Source organism: Sceloporus undulatus, chromosome 3 (genome assembly GCF_019175285.1).
Source record: "Sceloporus undulatus isolate JIND9_A2432 ecotype Alabama chromosome 3, SceUnd_v1.1, whole genome shotgun sequence".
NCBI lineage: Eukaryota > Metazoa > Chordata > Lepidosauria > Squamata > Phrynosomatidae > Sceloporus > Sceloporus undulatus.
In genome coordinates, this window is record NC_056524.1 from 148,616,624 (window position 1) to 148,644,409 (window position 27,786).

The 27,786-nt window shown below is 40.3% G+C and overlaps 1 protein-coding gene across 1 annotated transcript in view; it reads right to left on the reverse strand.

Annotated features, from left to right (window-relative positions):
- Nucleotides 1-2,189: 2,189 nt before the first annotated feature.
- Nucleotides 2,190-27,786, reverse strand: part of NOLC1 (nucleolar and coiled-body phosphoprotein 1) — a 34,163-nt gene continuing 8,566 nt past the window's right edge. The window contains exons 2-14 of the mRNA XM_042458441.1: nt 26,327-26,420; nt 25,919-26,055; nt 23,477-23,598; nt 22,751-22,913; nt 20,190-20,314; nt 17,565-17,718; nt 15,500-15,628; nt 10,083-10,172; nt 8,567-8,686; nt 6,367-6,894; nt 5,029-5,135; nt 4,670-4,750; nt 2,190-3,890 (exon numbers count right to left, since the gene is read on the reverse strand). Coding sequence (XP_042314375.1) covers nt 3,732-3,890; nt 4,670-4,750; nt 5,029-5,135; nt 6,367-6,894; nt 8,567-8,686; nt 10,083-10,172; nt 15,500-15,628; nt 17,565-17,718; nt 20,190-20,314; nt 22,751-22,913; nt 23,477-23,598; nt 25,919-26,055; nt 26,327-26,420 — 2,009 coding nt within the window. The 3' untranslated portion in view covers nt 2,190-3,731. The remainder of the gene's footprint in view (nt 3,891-4,669; nt 4,751-5,028; nt 5,136-6,366; nt 6,895-8,566; nt 8,687-10,082; nt 10,173-15,499; nt 15,629-17,564; nt 17,719-20,189; nt 20,315-22,750; nt 22,914-23,476; nt 23,599-25,918; nt 26,056-26,326; nt 26,421-27,786) is intronic.

Below are 27,786 nucleotides of genomic sequence, written 5' to 3' on the forward strand. Positions count from 1 at the left end.
ATTTGAAAAGATTGACAGTCAGCAGAAAATAGGGATTCTTTTCTTGTGTCATGCGCTCCATTGCGCAACAATCTGCCTTCCTGAGCTAGCCAAGTTGGTCTTGGCAGCAGTATTTGAATCCACATGGCTTGTTGTGCTAGGTGAAGACCGTTCTCTTAGGGATTCATGTTCACCATGACAAGCATAGGTCTGTCTCAACTAATATCTGATGTCCCCATGGTGCAGGACACCCTGGACCCAATATTCTGTGGTGGGCTTAAATGACACACCATGATCTGGGTGTGGAAGAACTTTCTTGTTTTATCACAGATTGAGCACTAGCTGGTGGAGTTTATACTCACTGTGACTTGGGAACCTCTGCAAGGGCGAGGGGCTGACTAAGATGGTATTAGGATGCTTATGGATCCCAATGGATTCCTTGAAAAAGTTCCTGTTGCCATAGGAAACTGTTCTTATGAAAGCCCTGGTTGAAGTGGCCACAGCAGCGGGCATGATAGTCCCCAATCACTCCCTCCCATGAAGTGGAGCCAAGCAAGATCCTTAGTTTACTAGGGATCTGGCAATGATAAACAAGTGGGACAAAGACCAGAATGCTGATGATGGAAGACTCAGAGCGAATCCAACGGATTGTTGTAAAACCTAGGCCATAGCACTGGTGACAGCAAAGAAACTGGTCGCCCCTCCTAACATGCAGATCTGGGATGGAGGGGCGACTTCCATTGTTTCCAATGGGACGTGCTCCCATGGCGTGCGTCCTATACACGCTCGCGGGCACACGTGCCATTTAAGCTTATGGTGCTTGGATATGTGGGGTCTCCCTGCGAAAACAGAAGGCCAACTGTATACTTCTCTGCCACCAGTGTTGTCCAGTGGAGCTGTCTCTAGTGGTCAGAGGCCTTTTACACTCTGGCCCAAAAGAAGACACAGACTGCTTAACAGCATACTGTACTGGGAAAAATTTGCAAGGCACTCTGCAGACAAAATCACTCCAATCCCAATCTCACTTAGATGTTATAGTTACAGATCAAACAGATGTAATCTTGGCACCTGCTTGTCCTGTATTACTGGATACATTTCAATTTGGGCAACCTGAACATGTGAGCAGGATCCTTCCTGGCCCTTGAAAATAGTAGTTACCAAAAACAACCTCCCCCCCCAAAAAAGGGGGGGTGTCCTGAATCCCATCATGTTCAAGAATGACAGGCCAGTTTGAAATATTCATTTCCTGGGCAAAAGGAATGTCTTCAGCTGTAGAGGATTCCATTCCCTCTGAAATCTCAAAATTCTCCGCTTGGGTGTTCTAGGCTCAACCCTGAGCCTGGATGCGTAGGGTTTAGTTGTGGTCAGGGGGCATTTGCTCAATTAAGACTAGTGCGCCAGCTGCGCTTGTTCCTTCAAAAGCCAGATCTGACTACAGTAGCACATGCCTTGATTACATCCTATTTGGACTACTGTAACACACACTATATGGGACCACCTTTGGAAACTGTTCAAAAATTTCAGCAGGTCCAAAAAGGCTGTGGCCAGAATGGTGACTGGGGCCAGTCACGGGGAGCATATAAATTCTTTATTAAAACAACATAACTGGCTACCAGTTTGCATCCAGGCACAAGTCAAAATGCTGGTTGTTTAGCTGGTTGCTAAGCTGGTTGCTACAGCTTAAGTCCAGCCTATTTCCCTATACGAACCTGCCAGGGAGGGCTTTCTCTCGGTCCTACCACTATCACAGGCGTGTTTGGTGAGGACATGAGAGCTTTCTCTGTGGCTGCTCCCACCCTCTGGAATGCCCTTCTATGAGACACTGGGCTGGCCCCCTCTCAGCTCTCCTTTCACTGGTGGGCAAAGACCTTCACTTTTGTTATGATTTTATACTGCTTATAACATGTTTTAATGTGATGATTGTTAATTTAAAATTTAAAATTGTGTTTAAAAATTTGTTAGGTTTTAGTTTATCCTTTTTGTGAGTCACCTCGGACCCCAATCCAGGAGAAATGTGGCATATAAACTAACTAACCAAATGATGTTGTACCACCCATTCTATTACTTCTTTCCCATCTCACTGCACAATATGTGGACTAGCCCTTGTTCACAGCTCTAGCAATCAAAATTGTAGGACATAAAACCTCTGTTGTAAGTGTAAGAGTGTTAGATGCTCAATCACCATTTCTAAGGGAATATGGACAAAAATATTTTTAGCATTTACAAAACATTTTTATTATAGTAGAGATGCTTGTTTATTAAAATACAATGTCCAGTATACCTAAAGTTTGAACAATTCTTTGTACTATTCTCATGGAGCTTTAATACAAAACAGAGGAGATTGAACCCTGTGGAAAGAATAAGCTATCTGGGCATTTCATAACCTTGTTTTTTGAACCCCTACAAACTGCTGGACATATGTATCAATTGTGGACGGATTTTGAATTATCTTTCCACTCACGGGAGTGGAAGCAGCTGAAATGCCTGCAACAGCAACCTCAAAAGATTCTCATATTGTACTAATTTATGCTTCAGGTGGGAGAAGTGAGCATTTGAATTCTTCCCTTGGGAATGGGAGGAAGGCCACACTACAGCCACCACACTATCTCCCTTTCTACACATGCTTACCTTCCCATAGCAAACTGTCAAACCCCTAGGACCTAGGCCCCACTGACTAGAAAGGAATGCTAAGGAGGCAACTAAGTTTTTCTGGCCCAAATTCAGTAAGACTGGCTTGGATTACTTACTGACAATGCACACTTCTCACAGTAAAGTCTTAAAAAAAACCATGTTGTCTGGAGAAAAAAAAAGTCCTCACATTTCTTAAAAGCAAAGCGGACAGACTAACAGTTTCCACAAGATGCAACTGTATACTAACAAAATAAAGCAGAAGTCACTGCAAACAACACAGTAGTCTGCAGAAACATTGTGGTAGTCCCGTTATTTCCTTCTGACAGCATCACATAATTGCCAGTATAAAAATACAAGGATGGCAATGAACTCTGCAGCTACTTCACTCTTGGATCTTTCTGATTTCTGAAGTGACTGAAACAAAAGAGCCATATGGTTTAAGGTGTGATGTGTGGTAGAATGGATTCTGCAAGTTCATTTGGAACAATATGTGATTATCAGGACTATGGCCAGTTTTCTGAAGAAGGAGACTTATTTGGATTCAGGCAAAGTTGCCCAACTCTTAGAGAACATAGGGATGTTTTAAGAATGCCCACATGAAGAAAAGATCAGGTGGGAAAAACAAAACAAACGCTGACAGCTGGTAACTGCTCTACTTAAAAAGGCATTCAATAAGGAATCCCAAATGGCATCAAAGGGCACAAAATGGTTCATTCATCAGACAGCAAGTAAGCTTTAATTCTTTGCCCAATGTGTCTGATAGAACAGAGGAGGAACATTGACTGGATGTTACTACCAATGTACACCAAATCCTAGATTTGTTGGAAAAATCAAAAACAGAGGTTACACTTGTTTTGTCAGGAGTGCAAGAATTAAAATTCTGCCATCTAAAATTAAAATTAAAATAAAGGTGTACATAAGTAAAAAAATGTTTAGGAAATTCCAATGAAACAATCATGCATCTCCACTAAAAGTTACATTTTGCTATTAACTAAACTGGCAGCTGTCCTCACATGTTAACCATACAGGAGGCTATGCAAATCAGTGCTTGGCAAAAGAGATAGCCACCGTTTAATCACTTAGCCTGTTGTAGCCTAAAATTCTGTAGGCAAAATTGAAACTCAATCACTCTCAAATTTGATGGAGTTTATCTCTGTAGAAATATTGCCACCACAGTAGCTTCCCCTTTTCTTCTTTGTCTTCTCATGTCGGAAGGATTTGCCTTTGGTAAATTTCAGAACTTCATTTGCCTTTTCACCCCAGTCTCCTGCAGCTCCTTTCTAGAGAAATGAGACAGTCAGAAATCATTAGCCAGGAAAACATTAAACAAGCAGTTCCTAGAAAGTCTCTTCTGTTACAGACTGCCAAAATAAAGCTGCTTTGGGTCTCTTTGGAGGTATGCTATTTAAATGATGCATGGGTGTCAGAGTTAGCACCCAGAATCCCAGACAATCAACCAGTCAGCTTGATTGATATAATCAACAGCACTTTATTGATAGATCCAGAATCAGACATGTGCCTCACTCAGCTTCTTAGCTGAGACTAACCACACCCTCCCAAAGACAAAGTAACAGAATCCCCAAAAGCCAAACCCCCTCCCAAGCAGAAACCCGCCAAGCGAAGCCCCTCCTGGTTCCCACAGAAGTGAAAGCACATTCCCAGCTCTGAGTGCTCGGAGAGCCAGGCCTTCAAGGCCACTAGATAAGACACCTGGCACTGCTATGCACTACTATCACTATCTATTCTTCTGCTGCAGCTAAAGCCCCATCATCCCCCAACTACTATACTACACTACATAACACTATCTGGTAGAATACTAACAGGATTCTAACAATGGGTCCTAAGAGTCCGGAGGTCGCGCCAAAGCCACACTCAATTCCTAAGCACCGGAGTGCAGCTTTTGGTGCAGCTTCCGGATTCTTAGGATGCATGCATCATTTAAAAAGCATACCTCCAAAGAGACCCGAAGCAGCTTTATTTTGGCAGTCTGTATCAGCCCTTCATTTTAAAATTTTGTACATACTATTGTTTGAAACATATAGCTCTGTCCTCCTCTTACCTTAGCATCAAATGAATTGTTTGCTACCCGTGCATCCACTTCTATTTCCTCTGCTTTTACTCTGCGGAAAGGACTAGATTGCTGTTGAAAGAAATGTTGATTTGTTATTTTGTACAGTAGCTGTCATGGTAGTGCAGAGCATATGACAAAAAATCTAATTTCTGGTTATACTCGTCAAAACAGTAAGATCCTCCTGGGCCAGAGTCACTTCTACAATCAACAGTGGCTTGGAGCCACAGAACTCAGTTATTCCTATTTTTAGTGTTTCAGAGAGTTCTATGGGATAGTTGAAAACTTCTGCAAATAAAATCATATGCAGCTTTCATAACAAAAGCAAGCAATAAATCACTTTTACTCACTCGCTTCATCTTGGGGAATGTATGTGGAGTTCTAGGTTTCATTTTCTTGTTGTCTGGAGTTTCTGATTCCTGATCCTCTTCCCTTTTCCGCTTCTTCTTGGGTAGACCTGCCATATATCCCATACATGTCAGACTTCAAAAAAAATCACAATTCACTCTAGACAAAGGATTCATTACTAGGCCAAACAGCAAGAACTTGGGGATGAGGAGAAAAGAGGGAATAGGAAATGTTTTTTTCCAACTTGTTTCTGATTTAGTGAAACTGAGCAGCTGCCCAATAGACAGTGAAACAGTGATTATTACAAACAGATTACACTAACAATGAAGGCGGCCTTCCTTCAGATACAACCGGTTTAACCAAAACTTTAAACCATGGCTTTGTATGAGGATGAGCCTGTCTCCTCCTGTGGTGCAGCTGGAAGCTTTTGCTCTTGATTAAACTCAGCTTACCATGATCTGAACCCTCAAACTTTCGTAATCTTAACTATAGTGAGAGGACACAAGCCAGCCTTATAAACCATAATTTGAAAAACAGAGTTAATTTGAAAATGAAGTAAAAGCTACCAATCGTTTTGCAACTAAGCTGAGTAGAGCGTGTGAGCAGCAAAAGGCTCATACGTGCCTCAATCCAACATCACCTCAGAGGGGTTGCATGATTACAGCAGTGCAGTAATGATTACAACAGAGCTGAATGCTAATGATTACAGCACTGCTGAGAGCCCTGGAGAATCCCAGCAGGTCTCAGAATTGCTGTGAACATTTGACATCTAGCCAGGGAATGAAGCCAGACATTTCTTTGATCCTGCCTGCCTGCTACAATGCATGGAATGGCTATGCAGGATGGCTTTAGGATCTTTACAAGTCGTCTTTGGGTGCTGCAGAGGGAGGAAGGGAATAACAACTATTGCAGTGCCCAAAAATGGACATCTGCATGCAAAATGGGCATTTACATGTGTATGTCCACAATAGAATTCTGGCCATAGGCTCATTACCATAACATTAAACAAAAGTTTAACACAAGGCTCAGCAACTTTTCTGCCCTGAGGGTCATATGGTGGTAGACAGGGTGTGTATTTATCTACATAAATATCTAATAATATCTAACCTTCCTTCCTTCCACACATGTACACAGATTCCTCTCCTATCCTAAATGGTATATGTGAGGATGGGAAAAGTGAAACCTCCTCTACTAGTGTGTTAAGATCACATTTTTTGCTTCTGTTAAGCAGACACAAAAATGGGAAGGGCCTGCAGGCTGCATTGAATTTCTGGTGATTTTTAATGTTTAACAAACTGATTTCCTCGTGTCTAATACTTCCTTAATGACTAATAACCTACCTTTGTTCACAGCTTCTTCACTAGAACTGCTGGACTCTGAATCACTAGCCACTTCAGATTTTTGATTCTTTAATGCTGATATTTTGCCCTCAGGGCTGGATGAAGTCTTTGATTTCTTTTTCTCAGATGTACTGCAGCTAACCTTTACTTTCTTTTTCATTCCTGTTTCTGTCTTTTTAGGTTCTTCATCACTGGAGCTATCAGAAGAGCTGCTGCTTTCAGGTGGTGCTTGCTTTCCTGCTTTCACATTGCTCCCTCCTGCCAACTTGGTGCTTGGCTTCGGGGCTGGCCTTTTCTCTTCTTCATCACTACTTGTGCTGCTGCTTGAGTCTGAACTGCTTGCTTTGGAGGCAGGCATACTGGATTTGGAGCCTGGTTTGGTAGTCTTTGCACCAAGTCCTTTTTTGGAAACTTTCTTATTATCAGTGCTGCCATCAGCTTTTTCTGCCACTGTCACCACAGGAACCTTTTTTGCTGTTTTTTTGTCTGCAGACTTCACCAGAACTTCATTCTCAGAACTGTCTGAATCTACAAAAACAAATTCTCAACTAAAAATCGTTGACAAAAGCAATTCTTTACTGCCAGACACATCTTGTCTACATTCTTTACACAGTTCAGCATTAGAATGAGGAAAAGACAGTATATACAGACAGTGGCATCACTAGGGTTGGTGTCACCCATTGCGGAAACTGATGGTGTTATGCCTCCATTGACCTCCTCCCATTTCAAACCATACAGAATCCTCAGTAATGTTTTTTGGCACTAGTTACTCGTAAATCGTAATTTCCATATACAGTACCTCTGAATGTAATGCCAACAGTTGTAATATAAACAATTAGCAAAATTAAAATTATACCTTCCTATTACAATATCATATGGACAATGAACATAGTGAAGATTTGGTTAAAATGTGATGTTTTTAAAGAAAATTTGAAAATAATAGCATTCAATTTTTTTAAAAAATGTTTTTTTAAAATTGAAATTAGAATTTAAAAAAAATTCTGGGACCTTTCCTTTCTCCTCCCACTGAGCTTCACCCCACTCCCACCATCTCTTAAAGCATTTTAAACAGAAGCAGGTGAATGCCACAGCCCGTTTCTTCCAAAAGGGAGGTGCTTGAGGGGCAGTGGTGTCACCCCCTTAGGGTGTGTCTCTTCCAACTCTATGATTCTATGATTTTGATTCTATGATGCAGTCTGCACCCCCTAGCGTCACCACTGTATACAGAATGACAAGTTAGACCCTAGAGTTCTTTTAACCTTTTTATAACTAATTTTAGTCTTGAATTGGTAATCAATTATTTTAATTTGATGTTGGTGGAGGGTTGGGGATTATATTATTTTGATTATGTTATGTTTTAAATTTTATTTCCTCTTACAGTAACCTGCCTTGATCCATAGGGAGAGGCGGGATTATTATTATTATTATTATTATTATTATTATTATTATTTCCAAATAAGAACAGGAGAAAACATCTAGTACTTCAAGACAGGGGCTCCTGGAGAACATCATCCCACTGAGATCTTAGAATACCTGGCCATTTCCTGCCAAGTTTATTTTCTGTCAAGTCTAGAACATGGGATGTACATACATCTCAAGATTGTTGAGCAGGAATTGGAGTTGTCCACAGTCCTGCACCTGCTCTAACAGAAGCAGAAGCTAATATTCACAGAATACGTGAACAGATCTGATGACTGACAGTTCTCAAAGCCATTCTTTTCAGAAGGAAATTATGAGACACTGATCATGCATTTGCAATTGAGGCTTTCCGAGACTAATGGATAAAGCTACACATAGAGTAACACCAGTACAACGAATACTGATAGTAGAAACTCAAGCTCAGTGTTTGCAATGTCTTGGTTTGTGTGTTTGTGCCTAAACACTTAAGTGTGACGAGTACATGAAAATGGATAATAAACTGTGTGTTCCTGAATGGCAAAGGATTGAACTATCCAGTCCAGTCCTCTGCCATTCAGGAACACATAGTCAAAGCACTCCTGACAGATGGCCATCCAGGCTGATTAAAAACCTCCAAAGAAGGAGACTCTGCCACTCTCTCAGGCAGTGTGTTCCACTGTCGAACAGCTCTCACTGTCAGGAAGTTGTAGTCATTTCCAATTCTAGGATTCTAGGATTCTTGGTGCAGAAGGTGGATATTTTAAAAACAAAACCGAATTTATCACTTTGTCATTTTCAGTACCTGAAGTATCAGAGGAGCTGCTCTCACGCTTTGATTTAGCTGGTTTAGCAGTATTTTTTGCTGCAACAGATTTGACAGAAAGCTTTACTGCTTCCTTCTTGTCTTCTTCAGAAGAAGAATCTATGGAAGAAACATGCATATTTCAAGTGTACTGTCAAATGTAATCTCAAGAACACATTTCTGGCAAGCTTTGTACTCATATGCATACAGATGTATCAAAGACTGCATAAGAGAAAGCCTCCTTCTGAGGTTTATCTTTTACTTCCCATCTTTCCTCTCTACTGCCCTTTCCCCTACTCAAAGATCACCCTTGGGTAAGGAAGCAGTAGTTATACTAAAATTGGGTAGAGACATCTTGGCAGAACAGGTAAGATCTTTTTCTACTGCAGCCTTTTCACACAACAAATCCAACAATAAAGTCTAATTCACAGTTACAGCCCCTAAGTGGCAATTACTAATGAACTACTTTCATTAATGTTATTGAGAAAAAGAACAAGTACCCCAAAATAGGAAAATATTAGCAATTGTGTATTATATAGAGCTTGGTGTCATAAAAAGCATTCTTCACTTAATGTATATGTTCATGTATAAGTCTAAAGCTTTTAGTGAAAAAATCAATCCAAAAAAACCTTGGTTAACTTATCCATGGGTCAATGGAGGTACTGTACCTTAACTCTTACAATAATAAAAAAAATCATCCTATTCTCTGTCTGGAAAAAAATGAGAACTTAGTCTGTCCCAGGAGCACCTAAAAGATACACAGATCCCCTCTACTACTTTGCCATGGCACTGTTTCTTGCCTTTTTGAATGCCTGGGTGGGAAAATGGCAGTGGTGGCTGCTGTTTAGCACCTCCTCTCAAAAGAGCAATGTGAGGAATCAGGCTTTGAAGGATTTGAATAAGACATTTGTATATGTTTGTCAGCTTTTCTGGGTTTATATCAAACAAAGATATCACATAAAAGACTATAATCACTGCTACCATATACACCTCCCCCCCAGGTTTTACCCTTGACTTATCAACAGGGCATATCAAAAATTTTAATTTTGGTCCCCAAACCTCAATTTATAGATAAGGTCAACTTACAGTTGCATACATTCACTAGTTATTTGCCAGCTTGCTTGGTGCAAGTACTTATGTAAGCAGAGTGATGTCACAGAGCACAGAAAGTGCATTTTTGTAATGGGAACTCTGGAGGACAGGTTCTATGCACATAGATGGAGGACTATCCACAAATGGCTCAGAAATCTTACAAATAATGTCTTAGAATTCTAAATATGAACACTCAACAGAAATTTCCAGCCTGTTCCTCAGAATAATTGTTCATTCAGCTATATTTGCTAGCATACAAAATTTTCCCCTTTGCAAATTATTCCTGCACTGACTGGACATATCAATAGTCTATGACAAAATATACTGAATAACTTAATACCTCTGAAAGACATAAAACTAAACATTCCTGCCATAAAAGGCTACAGTGCAAGAGAGCATGCATGCTTGTATTCAAAATATTCACCTGAATCACTCTCTGAACTATCCTCTTCTTTTTGAGTAGGAAGAGGAACCGATTTGGGAGTATGTTGTTGTTTAGCTACAGGTTCTTTAGCTACAAAAATAAAATGATAGCATTAAGTCTTTCTCTTCCCGCACCCCCAAGGCACCATGACAATTCAAGGCTAACGTAACATCCTCACCTTAAAATAAACTATCCAAGGTGGGATCAGGCAACTGCAGGGATGCACAGCAGCAGACATCCATCCTGGCTGTGAAAGCAGCATTACTGACCACTAAGCCAGTATCAAAAGACTGTGTTTGGGGTACATGACTGCAGTGCTTGTAGACCTACCTTAATTTGATTAGAAGGCGACACTGAATTGTTTCTCTTCTCTTATTTATCTTGCAAGCTGCTTCAAGGGACCATCTTACCTCTAAGACTACATATTAGAATAATGAAGGAACCAAGATCTTTAAAGAGCATTGGGGCATTTTCATGTGTTGCTAACAAGAGGGCTACTTATAGGAGGGGTGTGTGAGGTCGTTCACCCCAAAGAATTCTGCCCCCCCGGTGAAATTTTCCTTCAAACCCCAACATTCTAGAATCACATAGTGAAACATTTAATGATCATTCATACTCAGAACTCATACTTGCCGTTTCTGCATTCCCTTGGCAATTTTGTCTGCCTAAACTATCTATAAATACTCAAATGAGAGAATAACACCTTTGTTATTCATCCAGAAACTGCAGTTACAAATAAAAACAACAGTATAAATATACATAAAATCCCAAGGATCCCACCAACCACGACACATCTCAATCCACACTTTTTACAATCCATGCTGACAGCATGGAAAAACAGTTTGACATTCTCATATCTTATCCATCTTCAGTCAGGCCTTTTCTTCTGCATACAAATTTCAACAGCCCTGATAAAATTTCTCACTTTACTTTTTCAAAGAACAAAGGGCTATATAAAGTGGGCCCTTGGTATCCACTGGGGTTTGGTCCCAGGCACCCTCGTGGATAACAAAATCTGTGGATGCTCAAGTCCGATTAAATACAATGGCATAGCAAAATGGTGTCCCTTATATAAAATGGAAAAACATGGTTTGCTATTTGGAATTTATATTTCTTTTGAATATATTTAAGCCATGGATGCTTGAATCCATGGATTAAAAAGCCTGTGGATAAGGGGGGCTGACTGTACTATCCATGATTTATTTTGTAACTCTAATTCAAAATTGTGAGATGAATTAAGACAGCATCATGGGAGAAGGGAGACCCACAGCGTATAGGTTGCCCCCAAACTGTACCCAGTTCAAATAGTCTGGATAGCCCTGGCAACAGGCACACTGGGTGAATAATGCTGCTGATTAATGTCTGGTTGGCAAACAGAAAAACAGCGTGATCATGGACAAGCATGCTGACCTGGCATGTACAACAGAGACCTGGCTGGATGATGCTGGGGGATGGGGGCTATCTCTCCCATTTTGTCTACCTGCATTCTCTGTACAGCAGCAAGTGATGCATGGAAACAAGGAGACATAGATGTTTATCACACTATGCTCTTAAAGAGGTACTATTCCAGTGTGACTCCTCTAGCTGCCTCCTGTTGCATGCTGGGATTGGCAGTTTTAAGGAGGGGTATTTAGAATTCTCAGGCAGAGAAGTTCAGCTCCTTAAAACTGCCAATCCCAGCATGCAACAGGAGGCTGCTAGAGGAGTCACACTGGAATAGTAGCTCTTTAAGAGCATAGTGTGATAAATATCTTAGATGCAGTGGTCTAATATGACTCCATCTTTCTCACCAGGAATGCAGTCTTGAAGTCTCCTGGTATGCATGTGTGTATATGTATTTGAAGGAGGATGGCTGGGACAGAATAGTGATTATGCTGGTGTCCTGAGCTGACTTGAGTTGTTCTCAGCAAGGGTTTTGGAGTCCCCTCAGCTTGTTATGCTGGGAGAATTCTGATGTCCATACGGAGACTGCTGCTGTGAGTAGCTCTGGATTTCATGTCCTCCACAATAACCATGTCTGTCCCAAGCATTATCTGATGCCACCCGCGCTGCTAGCCATGCTCTAGACCTAGTCTTTTTGTGCTGGATGGTATGATGGTGATCTAGGTGTGGAGAAACTTCTTCTAGCTCCACTGTTATGGGCAGATCACTACCTGGTGGGACTTCAGATTCATTGGAACTTGTGTAATGATTAAGATGGTACACCTCAAGAGTCTTCTGGTTCTAGAAAGATTCATGATGCTTCTTGGAGAGTTTACTGTTGACTGGACAGGTTATCAAAGTCTGGTATCTGGAATGGAGAAACTGCCATCATGGTGGCTATGACTGCCCCAGTGCAGCGTTCCTCTGATTTATGAGGGAACTGGAAATGATGAAATAACAGGGACAGAGTGTAGAGCATCACTGATGGAAAACTCAGAACAAGTCTGACTGAACATGGATGATAACTTATTGCAAAGCCTAATCCATGGTAATGGGGACTATAAAGAAATATTTCTCTGCACCATTATGTCCAACAGTCTTCCAGCAGGGGAAGGGGCCTTCTGCAGTTTGTCCCATAAGAAGAGAATGCAGACCACATGACAGAACACTATGAAGAATTTGTAAGACATTATGCAAACTGGGTGACTTTGGGAAAGTCACACTCTCTCAGCCTCAGAGGATGCCAATGGCAAACCCCCTCTGAAGAAACTTGCCAAGCAAGTCCAGTCATAGATTCGCCTTAGGGTAGCCAAAGTCAGAAGTAACCTGGAGGCATACAACAACAACAACAACAGCAAATGCAAACAAAATCACTCTAATTTGGATGGTGAAGTTGGTATAGGTCCAGTGGATTTAACCATTGGGGCTCATGTTCTCTCAGCCTCAGAGAAAGGGGATGGTAGACTTCCTCTTAAGGAATCTGTCCAGGAATGTCACATTAAGGGCTTTGTTTTTAGATTGTCACTAACTGAAGGCACACAATGACAAAACATTTTACATGATGCTGTAAAAGGTCCAGAAATTTCACCAACTCATCTCTCTCGTACTGCAGAGCTGTGAAATGCAAAGGAACCTTGCCAGGAAGAAAAGAGAAATGGTGTAGGGTTGTCTAGTAGGGCATTAAGGATGCTAGTAAATGAGTGGTTGATACTTACAGCAATCCCAATATTATTTAACTTGAGAGAATTACTCGCTTAATACTAACACTCCTTGCAAAAAATGTTACCTATTTATTCAACACTATTCTAACTCTTAAAAATTATTTCTCTCCCTGTTCCTTCAGTTGCATGAGAATGATCATTCTTGGCATGTATCAACCACTCATTTTCCATGAGACTTATGGAATAGTCCACAACACTTGGGATATAACCAAGCCACCAATAACAGGGAGGACCTATGTAGAATTATTGTTAACCACAGCCTACTCTCCTACCAAAGGCAGCGTGGCTTGCCCTGAACTTGTCCACTTTGTAATGTCTCACAAAAGCAGAAGGCTCTTTCCAACCTGAAGTTCTTTACATGTCCTCAATTGAAGCTGACACTCTATAGGCCACCAATGGCACAATTCACCTAGTCAATTGAGCCTATACATGCACTGGTCGTGCAACCTTTGCTAGGTTGTAACTGAAAAATACAGGCTTTCTACTATCCACGACAGCATTTGTTTTGATGTCTTCTGGCCCAAAGTCCTCAGATAGAATGATTCCAAAATGTCCAGTAGGATGACCAAAGTCTCCATCTAGAACCATCTGTACTGGACAAACCCATTGAGAATTTCAGATCCAGAACAAGTCTGTAACTCCTGTTGCGTTTCAGAACTGTCAAGAATAGAAAATATACACTTTGGTATTTTTCATCCCTTGGGGCATCTATGGCTGATATGACTAATAAATGAGTGATTTTGTCCTGAACAACCTGTATTTTTTCTAAATCCTTAGATAATGGTGATTGGGGAAAAACCTTCTCTCTGGTTTCCTTTGGAATTGCATTTTGTAACATGACCTCTAGTACCCATTTGTCCGATGTTATCCAACTCCAAAGGTATCTCCCTGCTACCAGTATCGCTCTTGAGTTGGTATTGGGGTTTGCAAACCCTATTGGGCTAGGATCCGCCCCTTCTGAATTGTTGCTGACTCTGTTTTCTAAACTGGGAGCTCATATATTTATTTACCTTTGTTCTTAACTAATGTGGCAGAAGGGCCTTTTAATGTGGTGTGCTTTTTTTAAAAATTCTTTTAACGGTGTGTATTTGTTTTTAAACTTTGTACAATAAGATTTTAGCTGCCCTCTGTTTTAATTTATTGTATGCTGTCTTGGGCCTCACATCAGGAAAGGAAAGATAATAAATAAAATAAAATACAATTTTACCAGTCATAACACATTAAACAACTATTTCCCAGGCCTTGGACAGCAAAACTCTATTTACCTATACTCAGAGGAGGCCACCTTTCTGCATGTCTTACTGTTCTGGGCCTGACTCTTCTGAGATCATTGCTATATCAGAAACAGCAATGATCCAAATCACACCCAATGCAGAGAAGAAAAGTTACCACAATGAAGACTTAATAGAAAAAAGCAAGCCTACGCAGAAAACACACAGAGAAGCATGTTTCCTCTCTGGACAACTGCTCTGGACTGAGTTTTAAACTTCAATTTGTTTCTTCTAGCAAGCTACAATTCAGTACACCTCAGCGCCCACTTTGGAAATTAATTTTGGCATGTTGCTTTAAAGTCCATTTGGAAGCCCCTGTGAACCCAGAGTTACAGAAGCCTCAGCCATGTTGGCCAATAGTCTGGGATTCTGGGAGCTGAAGCCCAAAATCTCTTAAAGAGCACAGTCTAGGGACCGCTGCTCTAAACTCAGAGGGCAAAAAGGCATTCACGGTTGAAGGCTTGGGAGAGTGCCACCTAGTCCTATGCAAAAAATCCCAGCATGTGGTTGGCCTACTAAATCTCCCGATGACTAAACAAGGTTCACTGTAGCTTACATCTGCTGCACTAGGCACTCTTTAGCAGTCTGAGTTTAGGATGTATGAAAGCAATCAAAGCTTGGGCTACAAAAAGAAACCACTATCGTGAGGCAACCAAGGATTGTGAAGCAGAAGCTTCTGGGCTGACAAAGGCTTTGCCTGGCCAGGACAGAACTCTTTCCAGACAATGCACTCTTTCTCAAGAAAAAAGAAGAACTTCAACTCATCTATTATGCCTCCTAAAAAAGGTTGAGTAAATTCTGGAATGAATACACATACAATTTGTGCGCCTTTGATCCCCCCACCCACACTTTTTGGAATGAAGTAGTGAAAAACCTCAAGACCTCATCTGAAAGAAAAGTCGAAAAACCAAAAGGTGTGAGAGGTAAAATATGCCTCTTGCATGCTCCCCCCCGAATATGAATGTCTAGTCACCTGTATATAATTCCTTCTTCAAATCCATACCTGTTGTTTTCTTGCTGGACATCTGCTTCTTTTTGTCACTTTTCTCCAACTTGCTTTTAGAAGCAAGAGCTTGTGCTTTGCTGTTTTTCGACTCCATGGATGCAGGGGGTGGAACAGCACTGTACTGACCTACAAAGAGACAAGAGGTTCAAGAAGATGTAAGTATGCCAGCGGTCAAGGAGACACATCTTCCGCAGGTGTACTCTTCATACTCTTCAGCATTTAAAGTGAAGTGACGCATGCAGATGGAAGTCTAAAGACCTACTTATTATTTGGTTTTATATTCTGCCTTTTTTCCAGTTAAAAAGTAATTGAACCATAAAGTATACCAAAGATCCAAAAGATGTAAGATTAAAAAATAAAAAATGAAGGTTAAAATTGCTTGAAATTCTGCCTTTAACTCTGTCAAAACCACAATGAAAAAAAACTAAGGAAAATGGAGCACCCAAGCAGTAGCGCTTGGCATACAGCAACTAGATAGTTGCCAAAAGTCTGCTTGAGTAAAAAAAGGTCTAGCTTCCCATAGTAAAGAGTCACAAAACACGCTTGTATGGAATAATACAGTCTCTGAGCTTGGGACCAAGTCAGACAGGGCATTATAGTATATGGAAACACTATATGGATCGGTATCCAGTCAAACTGTCAGTGAGTGACATGCTCCCTGTTACTGGCCCTCCCCATAATATTTTGGACCAGCTGAAATATCTGAAATTCTTATCAAAAGCAGGTCCATATTAAGAAGTTCCTAATAGGACATAACTGAGGCGAAGTAAGAAGAAACACCTCAAGGAATGGGTACATTATAAATGCACTCCTGGCTACTGTCGTAATCTGTGTGGCATTTGAATACATTTAAAAATGTATTTTTAATACAAATAAGTTTTCTTAATCACAAATACATAAGCATATTGTGACTATTACCATGTCTCTTCTAATCCAATAAACACAAACATATAGGCATTACAGTAACAACAATAAATACATGGTAAACATGTAAAACATTACAATACACAACAATAAAACAGACTTCCCTATCTTAAGACCTTAGGTATTCGAGTTCCTGACCAATCTTTTTTTAATCTGTCTATCGATCCACAGTCAAGTACTTTCAATAACCATTTAGACATAACTGGATCCCTCCCTTTCTTTGAATAGGTTGTTCTCGCTGCAATTATCATATAACATAATAATAATAATAATAATAATAATAATAAGTTTATTTATATACCGCTTTTCAGCAGTGATTTTTTTTCATATTTCCTTTCTATTTCTTCATCTATTATACCTAGAAGAGACATACTAGGATCTTTTTAGATTTCCTATGAGTTTAGTTATTATTTTGTGTATTTGAGACAAAATTCTTTTGCCCTTTATATAGCCATCATATATGATACATGGTATGATACCTTCTCCTCTTTACATTTCCAGCATTTGTTGTAAATCTTCGTATACATTTTTGTAAGTTTATCTGGTGTAAGGTACCATCTAAACTGCATTTTGTAGATTTATCCCTCAGATCATAATTTAGGGTGAGTGTCAAAGGTTTTTTTTGCCATATTCTCTCTCATTCTCCCAACTGTACTTGAATCATGAGTTCTTTGATTTGTTCTTCCTGTGTATGCAATTTCAGTTGTATCTTATGTAACCTGGATATTAAACATTCGTTTTCTTTCACGATTGTCTTTTCGGTATCAGATTCCTCCAATGCAATTCCATGTAGCATTTAATCCATTTTAAATCTTTCTGTTTATCATAATAAAAATATGCATGCCACCCATAATGAATAGCCACTCCTTCCAAATGTAATAATCTTCTGTTTTTTAATCTAGTCTAAACAGCATGCATAGTAATGTATTTTTAAGCTTGGTATACTTAAGGCATCGCTTCTTATTTTGTCTTGCAGTAACTATTTTAAATCTAGGTTTTTAAGCAGGGAAATTGGTCCGTAGTTCCTAGGTTGCATTAGGTCTATATCTTCCTTGGGTATCTATGGCTCAAAACACACTGCAGAAATAATACAGTTTGAGACCACTTTAACTGTCACTTTTGTATTACAGTCACTCACCAGTCTTGGGCTTTGAGAGTTGCTTTTCATCCTCAGAACTGTCAGAAGACTCTTCACTGCTACTGCTGCTGCTACCTTTCTTCACAGTTTTGCCTTTTGCCACAGGCACTCGAGCAACTTCAGATTTGGACTGTGGCGTGTTCACTGGTTTATTCTTAACAGAAAAAAGATTCCCATACCAGTCACAAAAATGACATTTTAAAAAGACTGATCATCATTCGAAACTACTCATTCTCTGCTTAACTATGCTCAAGTAGAAATATAAAGCTATTTCAATATATGAGATATATAAAACATTTTATGACTTTTAAAAACTTATTAGATTTATTGTTGTATTTGGTCTTGATTTATTGTTATATTTACTCATAGTGGGCCAAGTCCCACTTTGACAACAAGATGAGAGAGGATATGTAACCTGAATAAAGAAAAGATCAAACTGTTTTTAAAACAAATCTCCAGCAATGCAAGATAAAACTCCAGGCATGTCACAGTACTTCAAGGTGATATGAATCTCCAAATCACTCTTAAGATTTAATAAACATTGGGATGGGGAACTGTGCATGGGGCAGGGGCAGATTTTCCTCCAGCCCCTGATGGTCTCGCATCATCCACAGCAATTCAAAATAATTCCATTTTCCTCTGCAATCCCTGCAAGTAAGTACTTGGAGACAGGCATTATGGGATAGTACAGGCTTACGGGGCATTTGTGGGGATAGGGGTATTTCCATATATTTTCACATGTTTGGAGGCCTTCTGAGAGCAAAAACTGTACCACTTTTTTAAAAAAAGAGAGAGAGAAACCTGAGACAGTTTTTTCATCTTACAGAGAAATGTGAAATCAAATCATGGCAACTTCAAATGGGACATATACTCTTATTAGGTGGGTAAGAATTGTGGGCTTAGTTCTCCTGCCCTTCTCCCAAGACTGAGGCTCAGGGCAGCTTACAACATTAAAAAACAGTACAATTAGAAGCATATAAAATAGTTTATTAAAGCAGTACTGTGTTCAGTGTAACAATGGGGCTCACCTGTAAGGCATAGAGTCTAAATAGACACAGTAAATAGGCTGCTCACATCCCTTCCTTACTGTTGGTAAGGCATATTTCTGTAGAAGATTGTTGGGACTGGAGACATCCAAGTTCCTGAGAATGTTTCTGACTCTCCATTCCTGCTGGTATTTTAAAGCAGGTACCTGTGACTCTCAATTTTCAGCTGCAACCTAGGGTTGAAATGGAGTCTCCCTCTGCCTAGTCATAGCTGACAGCAGAGGAAGACAAACCACGGGACACTGGCCTTGGGAAGCTCTTCCTGGAACAGCATGCTATATAGGAAAATAGAGCTGGTGGAAAATCTATTGATTGGATGGCAGCCCAGAAACCCCAGTGCAGCTCCCTACCCTATTTCAGCTAATTGCTCAAGGCCAGCTTCTGCTGACAGTACAATGGGAGCTCTCCAAGTATAATTGATCTTTGCAGGTATCTCTTGTCAGCTACACGTATATTCAAATGGGAGTGATATAGCTGAAAGCCAGGTCCGCAACTGATAAAAGCTGTATGATTCAAGACTTGATCCTGGAAAAAACATGCTGATCTTGCATGTTTAAGCAAAACTCAGAAGACTGAAGAGGGGAGCATCAACTTAACTCAGAGGTGTCCTTGTGTGACAACTATTGGCCCATCTCCATTAATATCTGGCCCTAAACATGTAGAGACTGCACTCTTAATCTGTTTTTTGCTGGCCAAGGTGATAAGTGATCAGTGGGTATTGGGGTTCAAAAAAATCTCAATTTTCAGACAAATGACTAAAGTAATTGGGTTATATATGCTGGAACTCCTAATCTTTGTAGGGGTGGGGACCCATTAAAATGGTCCACCCTCAAACTAATGGCTCCATAATTTTTCCCGAGTGCACATTTTCTAGCTGCTGGAGCCGGCAATTCTGTTGAGGTCCTGGTTGATCACTACAATTGCTCTTAAATATCTTAAACAGGAACCTTTGTTTTCTGAGCTGTTCAGATCAATATAGCACTTGAATAATGACTAGAGCAATGAGGGAGAAAGACTTGGGATGAATCCAATGAACTATGGGATTCTTTTGTTCTCTCTTATTACATTGGCACAGTCTAGTCCAGCACAGTTGTTTAGCGTAATCAAGGGGATATGCTACATTCTACTCCTCAGAATACCAAGGAACCAACAGAAATGCACAGTGATGAGAGTGAAATATTTGGCAGAGAAAATCACTCTGGTTAATTCTGACATGGACTACACAGGGAGGTAGAGTGTAGAGAGATAACTGAGGCATGTACCTGTACAGTTTAGAAGGATTTTAATTTGTTCAACAAGATGATGTAACTGTAATTTATCAACTTGTTCATGTAATACAACTTTCTTCAGTGAAATCAGTTATTTTATCTAAGCCATCATGGGGGCTTTATAGGCTTGAACAGCAGCTAAAATAGCTATGAAATCTATACATTTACACATTATTTTCTCTTTCTTCATTCACATCGCATTAAGGGGGGGTCATTTTAATAAGGAATAAGGAAATTCCACAACTCTAAACAAAGTAAATACTAGGAACAATAATATAAGTGTAGATGCAACACAAAGATCTACTGTTTACCTTCGCAGGTGTCTTCTTTTCTGTACGAGAACTGCAACTACTACTGCTGCTGTCATCGCTACTGCTACTCTCTGCTTTACCATTAGTGATTTTAGACGTCACCTTGGTAACTTTTGCACCCATTTCTGATAAAAACAAAACAAAATATGAGATCTAACTATTACATAGACATGTACACATAACAAGAAGTTACTGCCCATTTTCAAGTTTACGCTTGCTGAATTGTACAATACAATTCTGTCAGCACAATGAGGCCCAAGATAGCATACAATAGCTTGTACAATCTGCAATTCAGGGCTAATTTCAAAAGCCTACTGTAAGTGATCAGTCCAGTCCTCTGTCAAAATGATTTGTCCCTCTTGTGGAAGGGAGTAGAGAAAAGAGTGTGGTTCTGCCCACTGATTACCTTGATCCTGACCACTGTAGGCAGTGGCACCACTAAGGATAATGTCACCTTGTGCAGATGCCTGGAAAGGGCTGCTGAGGGGAGCAGCAGTGGACCAGCCCTCCCCCTCCTCCTGCCATCTGGCTCAGCTGTCCTTTGCCTGCCTGGCCACACCCAGAAAGGGCCACTGGAGGGCAACAGTGGCACCCTACCCCAGCCCTCCCTTCCTGCTTCCTCACTCACTTAGCTGCCTGCCTGCCCAGACTTAAAAAGGGCTGCCGTGGGGGGAACCTTCCCCTCCCTCCACTTCCACTGCTTCACTTGCTCGCCCAAACCCCCACCTGGCCAGACATGGAAAAAGCTACTGAGGTGCTGGTGGTGGCCTGCCCCACCCTCCCTTCCTTTCAATTGTCTTGCTCACCTGGCTGTTCATCCACCCACCCTGCCAGATCCAGAAAGGGCTGCTAGGATTGGGGTGGATAAAAAGGGTAGATCAGTTAAGCTTGTCTCAGCAGCTACTCCCAGTAAATTAAACTGCACAGACCTACAATTTTGGCCATCAAAACAGAATCATAAGAAAAGTGGGGGCTGATGAAAAGTCATCCTTGGATGCAATTTGAAAGAAACTTTCATGTGATCTCTAGAAAGCTCAAAATATTTTAAGTTTCTTATCAGTGCTGAAAGAGAATGTACATGAAGAGAGAGTCTCTGGAGCAACAAACCCCCTGATACTATCAGGACTTCCTGGCCAGTTGGAAGGCAACTTACATCACTGAGTTTTTTGTGGGTTTTTCAGGCTATGTGGCCATGTTCTAGAAGAGTTTATTCCTGACGTTTTGCCAGCATCTGTGGCTGGCGAAACATAAGGAATAAACTCTTCTAGAACATGGCCACATAGCCCGAAAAACCCACAAAAAACTACTGATGCCAGCCATGAAAACCTTCGACTTCACATTACATCGCTGACTTCCCCTTCCTTCCCTGCCCTGAAGCCTTTCCAATTCAAGGGTGAGTGGGCACTCCTGAAAACCATGAGCTGTTACATGGTATGTAATGAACAGTAGGAATTTCTTCAAACTGACAGATGCTCCTCCCACTTCATCCTTCCATGGCAACGGTTCACACCATGCAAAAGGGATGCAGGGCACTTTCAGGACAGAAAAGGAGAAGAACAGTTATACAATGAGCCTTCTACTTACAAAGCCTATGAGCTTCCCAGCTGAAAGCAGTTGGTTAGACCAAGCAAGGAGACCAGCTGAAATGCTACAGTAGTTTGCCAAAATCCAAGCCAGGAGCAGTATAAAACACTCATTCCAACTGGCTTTTAAAGACAAGGAGTATATAGGAACAAAGTCACCAGTTTGCCATCAGACTGATGTTCAAGGATCAAGACAAGCCAGAACATATTCAGAGAAGGGCACCCAGAAGGATCAAAGGTCTAGAAACGAATTCTTATGAGGAATGACTTAGGGATCGGGACATGTTCAGCTTGGAGATGAGAAGACTAAGTGATACGATGGCCATCTTTAAATATCTGAAACGATGTCATGTAAAAGACAGAGCAAGCTTCTTTTCTGCTGCTCACATACTAGAACATGAAGCAATACATCCAAATTCCAAAAAAAAAGGTTCCACCTAAATATCAGGAATAATGTATTTACTACAAGAACTGTTTGAAAGTGGAATAGACTGTCTAAGGGGATAAATGACTTTCTTTCTTGGAAGGTCTTTAAACAGTGGTCAGATGGGCATTAATGTAGCTACGGGTTGAATAGATGGCCCCTTCCAACTAGAAGATTCCATGATTCTGTTAATCTGTTTGATGACACTTTTGTCTTCTAAACTTGCAATGGGCTGAATACTATGAATGGAACCTTATCTTGCCCTATCTCCATGATGCTTTTCAGAGTTTCTCCTTATTTAATGCATGTCAAAGCCAGCATAGACAAACCCTGTCTGAATAAATCTTTGCAAGTAAACCCAATTAGAGGTTTGCCTTAGGATCACCATAATTCGGAAAGAACACTGGGTGACTTTGTAATGGAAAAATTCAAATTAAAAAAATAAAATGTCATCCAGTATTTGGATCTTCAACTTGATGGTCATAAAAGCACATTTGAAAACCTGAACAATGATTTTTGTATTGCTGCACTGAAAAAAAAAGCAAGTGAGTTACCTGACTTAGATGGTGGCTGTGCTGCCTTTTTAGCTGCTGTTGATTTTGGCAACTGCTTCTTTGGTGCTTCATCTTCTGAGCTACTTGAATCTGAACTAGAAGGCTTCTTCTGGGGCTTTGTTTTTACGATGGATGTCTTCTTTCCTTTGAGATCTGCTCCCTTCTAATGAGACATAAGTAAATACCACAGGTTATGTAACCAAGGCCTGAAAACCCACTGCAGAAACAATCCAGTTTGAGATTGCTTTAACTTCCTTGGCTTAACGCTAGGGAGTTCTGGGAACTGTAGTTTTGTGAGACATTTAGCTTTCTCTGTCAGATCTCTGGTACCACAATAAACTACAATTCTCAGGATTCCCTAGCTCTGAGTGAGGGCAGTTAGAGCAGTTTGAAACTGGATTATTCTGCAATGTGTTTTGGACCTAAGAGCATTATTTTAAAGATTACTAAGATTACTACAGTCTATAATTCAGTTCCATGGTGGAACCTGCTTCATGTGACACCTAGAGGGAGCCTAAAATATAACACACTCTTCTGCTCCTATGCAGTGAGGTGGTGGGAAATATGCCCTTCATTGAAGCTTGTTCACCATCATTAATCTTTTAAAAAAAATACAGGGCTATCTGCCATTATATATTTAAGTGTGGGTGGAAAAGGAGGAATTTCTAAAAAGAATAGAGTATTCATGTAACAAGCACTTGGTAGAAGTACGGACAATATCCTAACCTTCACTGGCTTTTTCTTTTCTTCCTCAGAGTCTGAAGAATCACTGGAGTCATCACTGCTGCTCTCTGAATTGTCAGGTGCTGCCTTTACAGGCACTTTGGGTACAGGGACCGGCTTACTGGCTAGATTAGAAAAAAAGTAAATATTAAGACAAACTACAAAATTCATGCACCTATTTCTGCATCATACTGTCATGAAATGTTTACGCTACAATTTATGCAACACTTGCAGCAAATCTAAAGAACTCATTCAGTTCCTTTATTCATGTTTAAACCCTGGAAATGAAAATGATCAAAGAACATTGTCTGTACATATTGGTTTTAAAATAAACTACATAAGTAGTTCTTAAAACTTGCAACAGTGTTTATCAATGAGCTAACTATGGCTGCCTAGCCAGTTAACCCATGCAAGGAAGAGATAAATGGAGGTAAAAAGCCACAACCTCCATCCCATGACTAGACATCTACTTATGTCAACTAAGAGTAGGGTGCACCTTAGTGTTAACTGTAAACATAAAGCAAAACTATTGGACGTCCATAGTCAGTAACTTAGGGTAAAAGGGGTTGTCAACTGTTTTTAAAATGCAATTTCCTAATTTAACAAACTAGATTTCCTCAGAGTGCAACTAAAAAAAATATTTAAATAGTTAAGTAGATAGCAGTCTGACACTGACAGCAGAAGGCAGCTCCAGTTACCAGAAATAAAATAGTAGTTGCCTGAGCCCATCAGAAGGGTGTTGGGAAAGAAAATAAATCCAGATAAAACAAGTGTCAGAGGAATTGTGTATGCCCCAGAAAAATATGTATTGAGAAGTTCTGGCTTTTTAAATGATCTGTTAGCATTTTCCTATACTTATTTAGAAGCATCTTTACCATTTCCTTATTTATTCCCTCTCTGTTGTTCCGTAAAAGATACTAATCTGTCTTCAGTGTCTGCAATCGCCTCCTGGGGGACAGCCCCCCCTCCCCGGTGCTTTAGCTGCCCACTCCTCGGACTAAAGAGAGACTCTCACCATCAGGAGCTGCAATTCCTGGCAATCTGTTTTCTCTTCCATCTCTGAAATGTCTGAATCCCACTCCAAAGAGTGAGTTATGACACTGAAGGCAATGATTTCTTTTTAATCCTAGTCTCCACTAAAATACCCATTATGTTGCTAAAAATTGTGGGATCCAGCAAAGGAAACTACAGCAAGATTTTGCCTGGAAGGGGAATTGGCATTTCAGTGCTTAGGCCAAACAGACCTCATTACAGTAGAAGGTGTAATGGCCCTGACTGAAAAATGTGACAATCTCACAGGAAGTCAGCTATATACACTTGATATTTATACATCTTTATGACAGAATGGTGCAAATGTTTAGTTTTTACATCTAGATCACTGAGGAGGTTCTCCCTCCATATTAGGGAAGCCCCAGCAACTACTACGGAAGAAAAAGGACAGGTGTATCATGAGTATGCTTTAGAGCAGTGTCTGTATGTCTTCCCTTTTCTCATTTGTCTAGATGTACAACTTTTTAAGCAGAAGCATACAAAGTTATTACACATACAGCGCTCCCTCCATTCTTGCGGTTTTGAAATTTGCGCCCCTCGCTTATGCGTGAGGGACAAGCAGATGGGGAAACAATGGGGCTTGTGCCCAAAGTGTGTGCCCATGTGCTCCCGTAGCTGTGCACCTATATTCAAGCCAATGGGGCTGGAATCTAAGCAAAGTTTTTGTGAGGGGGTCCAGAACGGATCCCCATGAAAAAGGAGGTAGCAACTCCTCCTTTTTGAAATGAACACAACACAAACTAACAAATAGAAAAGGAGGTTCAAAACAGAAAGTACTGTACAGGAAAAGCAAAACCATAGTAATACATAAACTAATCACAGAAAAAGTGAATTATTATGAGTTGTTTGCTTTATCTATCTGATTCTCCACTCAATAGGCATTCTGTGTCTTCTTTATTCCTGCATCTTAGATTATAGATGTATTAGCCTATGGAAAAGTACCACAAAATTATGTCATTTCGAGAAGACTAGACCTGATGCCCTTTAAACTCTGTGGCTAAAGAGAGAAAAGCCAAGACTGTGTTCTGCTGCTACCAATCCAATGGAACAATGAACTCCTCCTTGGTCCTCTTGCTGCAGTTCACAGGCATGACAGTTAACTGGAAAATCTAAATTCAGTCATAGGATCTCTAAAAATACCAAACAATGGGAAGAAACAATGCAAGTTTTCAGTAAAGATATCCTTTCAAGAGGGCTTCTTGAAAATTCTCTTGATAGCTATGGTGGGAACAATATCCTCAATCTTGGGATGATCCAACAAGGCTCTTCATGTGTTCTTAGCATTTGTATGTAACCATATGACTGTTTTTAAGGATTCAAAAGCAGCACCTCTACATCTCTTCAATCAAGTATAAACACTCTAATCTGTACTAGAAAAAACCTAGCAAACCTTACTTTTTCTAGGTGGGGGTTCCTCATCTTCACTGGAGCTCTCAGAACTGGATGAAGCGTCTTTCTTTGCCTTCTTTGCAGGAGGGCCATTGGGAAAAGCTTGTCGCTTCTTAGCTTCAGGTGATCTGAGAAGAAATATTCTTTATTAAGCTTGTGGTGAGTTTCTCTCATTAACCCAAGTAGAGAAAAGAAGAAAGCTTGTAAGTAGCACGTTTCTACTCAGGATTTCTAGATATGCACATAACTTAATCTCACTGGGGAGTAAGAGTCTACCTTGAAAGACACAACATCAAAGCAGAAACAGATGCTGGACAGAACAGCTACCATCAGAAGGAGAGGAGACAATCATATCAACTGCCAATTATGCCTCTATTGTGCCAACTTTAGGCCCTAGTTGTCCTGCTTTTCTACCTATCAATTGGCACTGCAGAGACCATCAGAAGAAGAGGAAGCAGCTTCACTTCCACTGTGCTTAGATCCAATTTTATAACCTCCTGAAGAATTACTGTTAAACAGAGCAGAAATTTCAGTACACAGCCTTAAAAGGATTCAGACTCCCATGTAAGGAAGAAAGATTTAAAAGGACAAAAGATGTCCAGTGAAATTAGTTGAGTGTGTCATGTTCTTTGAGAAGTGAAGACCTAATTCAAGGAGCTCATAACCACCTTGTTCTGGGAAAACATTATTTGTTATCTGAGTCAGACTTTCACAGGATTTATACTCCTGATGAAGGGGCTTTACTGAAACCTGTGTTTAGAGAAATAAAACACAGTTTCAGGTGGAAACGAAGTCAGTGAGGGAACTGGAACAGAACAAGAGACTAACACAGCTATATCTGTTAAAACATGAAGATATAATTACTGTATATGCTCATGTATAAGTTTAGAAATTTTAGTCAAAAAAGTAACCCCAAAAACCTGAGCCGGCTTATCCATGGGTCAACATAAATACTGTATTTTAACTCTTATTAAAAAAAGGAAGTATGCCCTGGGGAACAGCAAGAGCCTGTCCTGGAAGCACTGACACACACACACACACACACACTCATTCATCCAGCCTTTAGGATGAGCACAAACAGTTGTGCCTGCTGGAATTTTGTAAGTTGCTTGGCATTGTTTTCCTTGCTTCATCACATGCCCCTGAGTTTTCCCCTTGACTTATACATGAAGTTCATTTATAGTCGACTATATACGGTATACCAATTTATCCATCTATAATCTTATCATACTTTCTTTTCTGCACACTCACACACCCAAGCTGAGCTGAAAATTTCCATATTCCTACAACACTGACATGTAGTAGATACAGGCTGAGTCCCCCTTATCTGAAATGTTGGGACCAGAAGTGTTTTGGATTTCGGAGTTTTTTGGATCTTGGGATATTTGCATACACATGTGATACCTTGGAGACGAATGCAAATCTAAAAATGAAATCCATTTATGTTTCATGTACATATGATAAACATAACCTGAAAGTAATTTTATAGACAACATTTTTAATAAATCTGTGCACAAAACAAAGGTTGAGTGCACTGAACTATCAGAAAGCAAAGGTGTCACTATCTCAACCACCTATGTGGACGATTTCGGGTTGTGGAAAATTTCGTATTTTAGTATTCCAGATAAGGGAAACTCAACTTGTAACTGGTATAGGTTTAGTGCCTTTTTGCACTAAACTCCCTCAAAACACAGCTGTGTGTACAGCACAGCATAAATGGCTCCTTGATTTACCATAGAGGTAAAAGCAACTACACTCGTCCCTCCGTATCTGGGGCTTTGACTTTTGCGGATTTGATTATTCCCAGATTTTATTAACATGTTCTCTCCAGAAATATCTAAGGCCTGTTACAGACTACCAGAATAAAGCTGCTT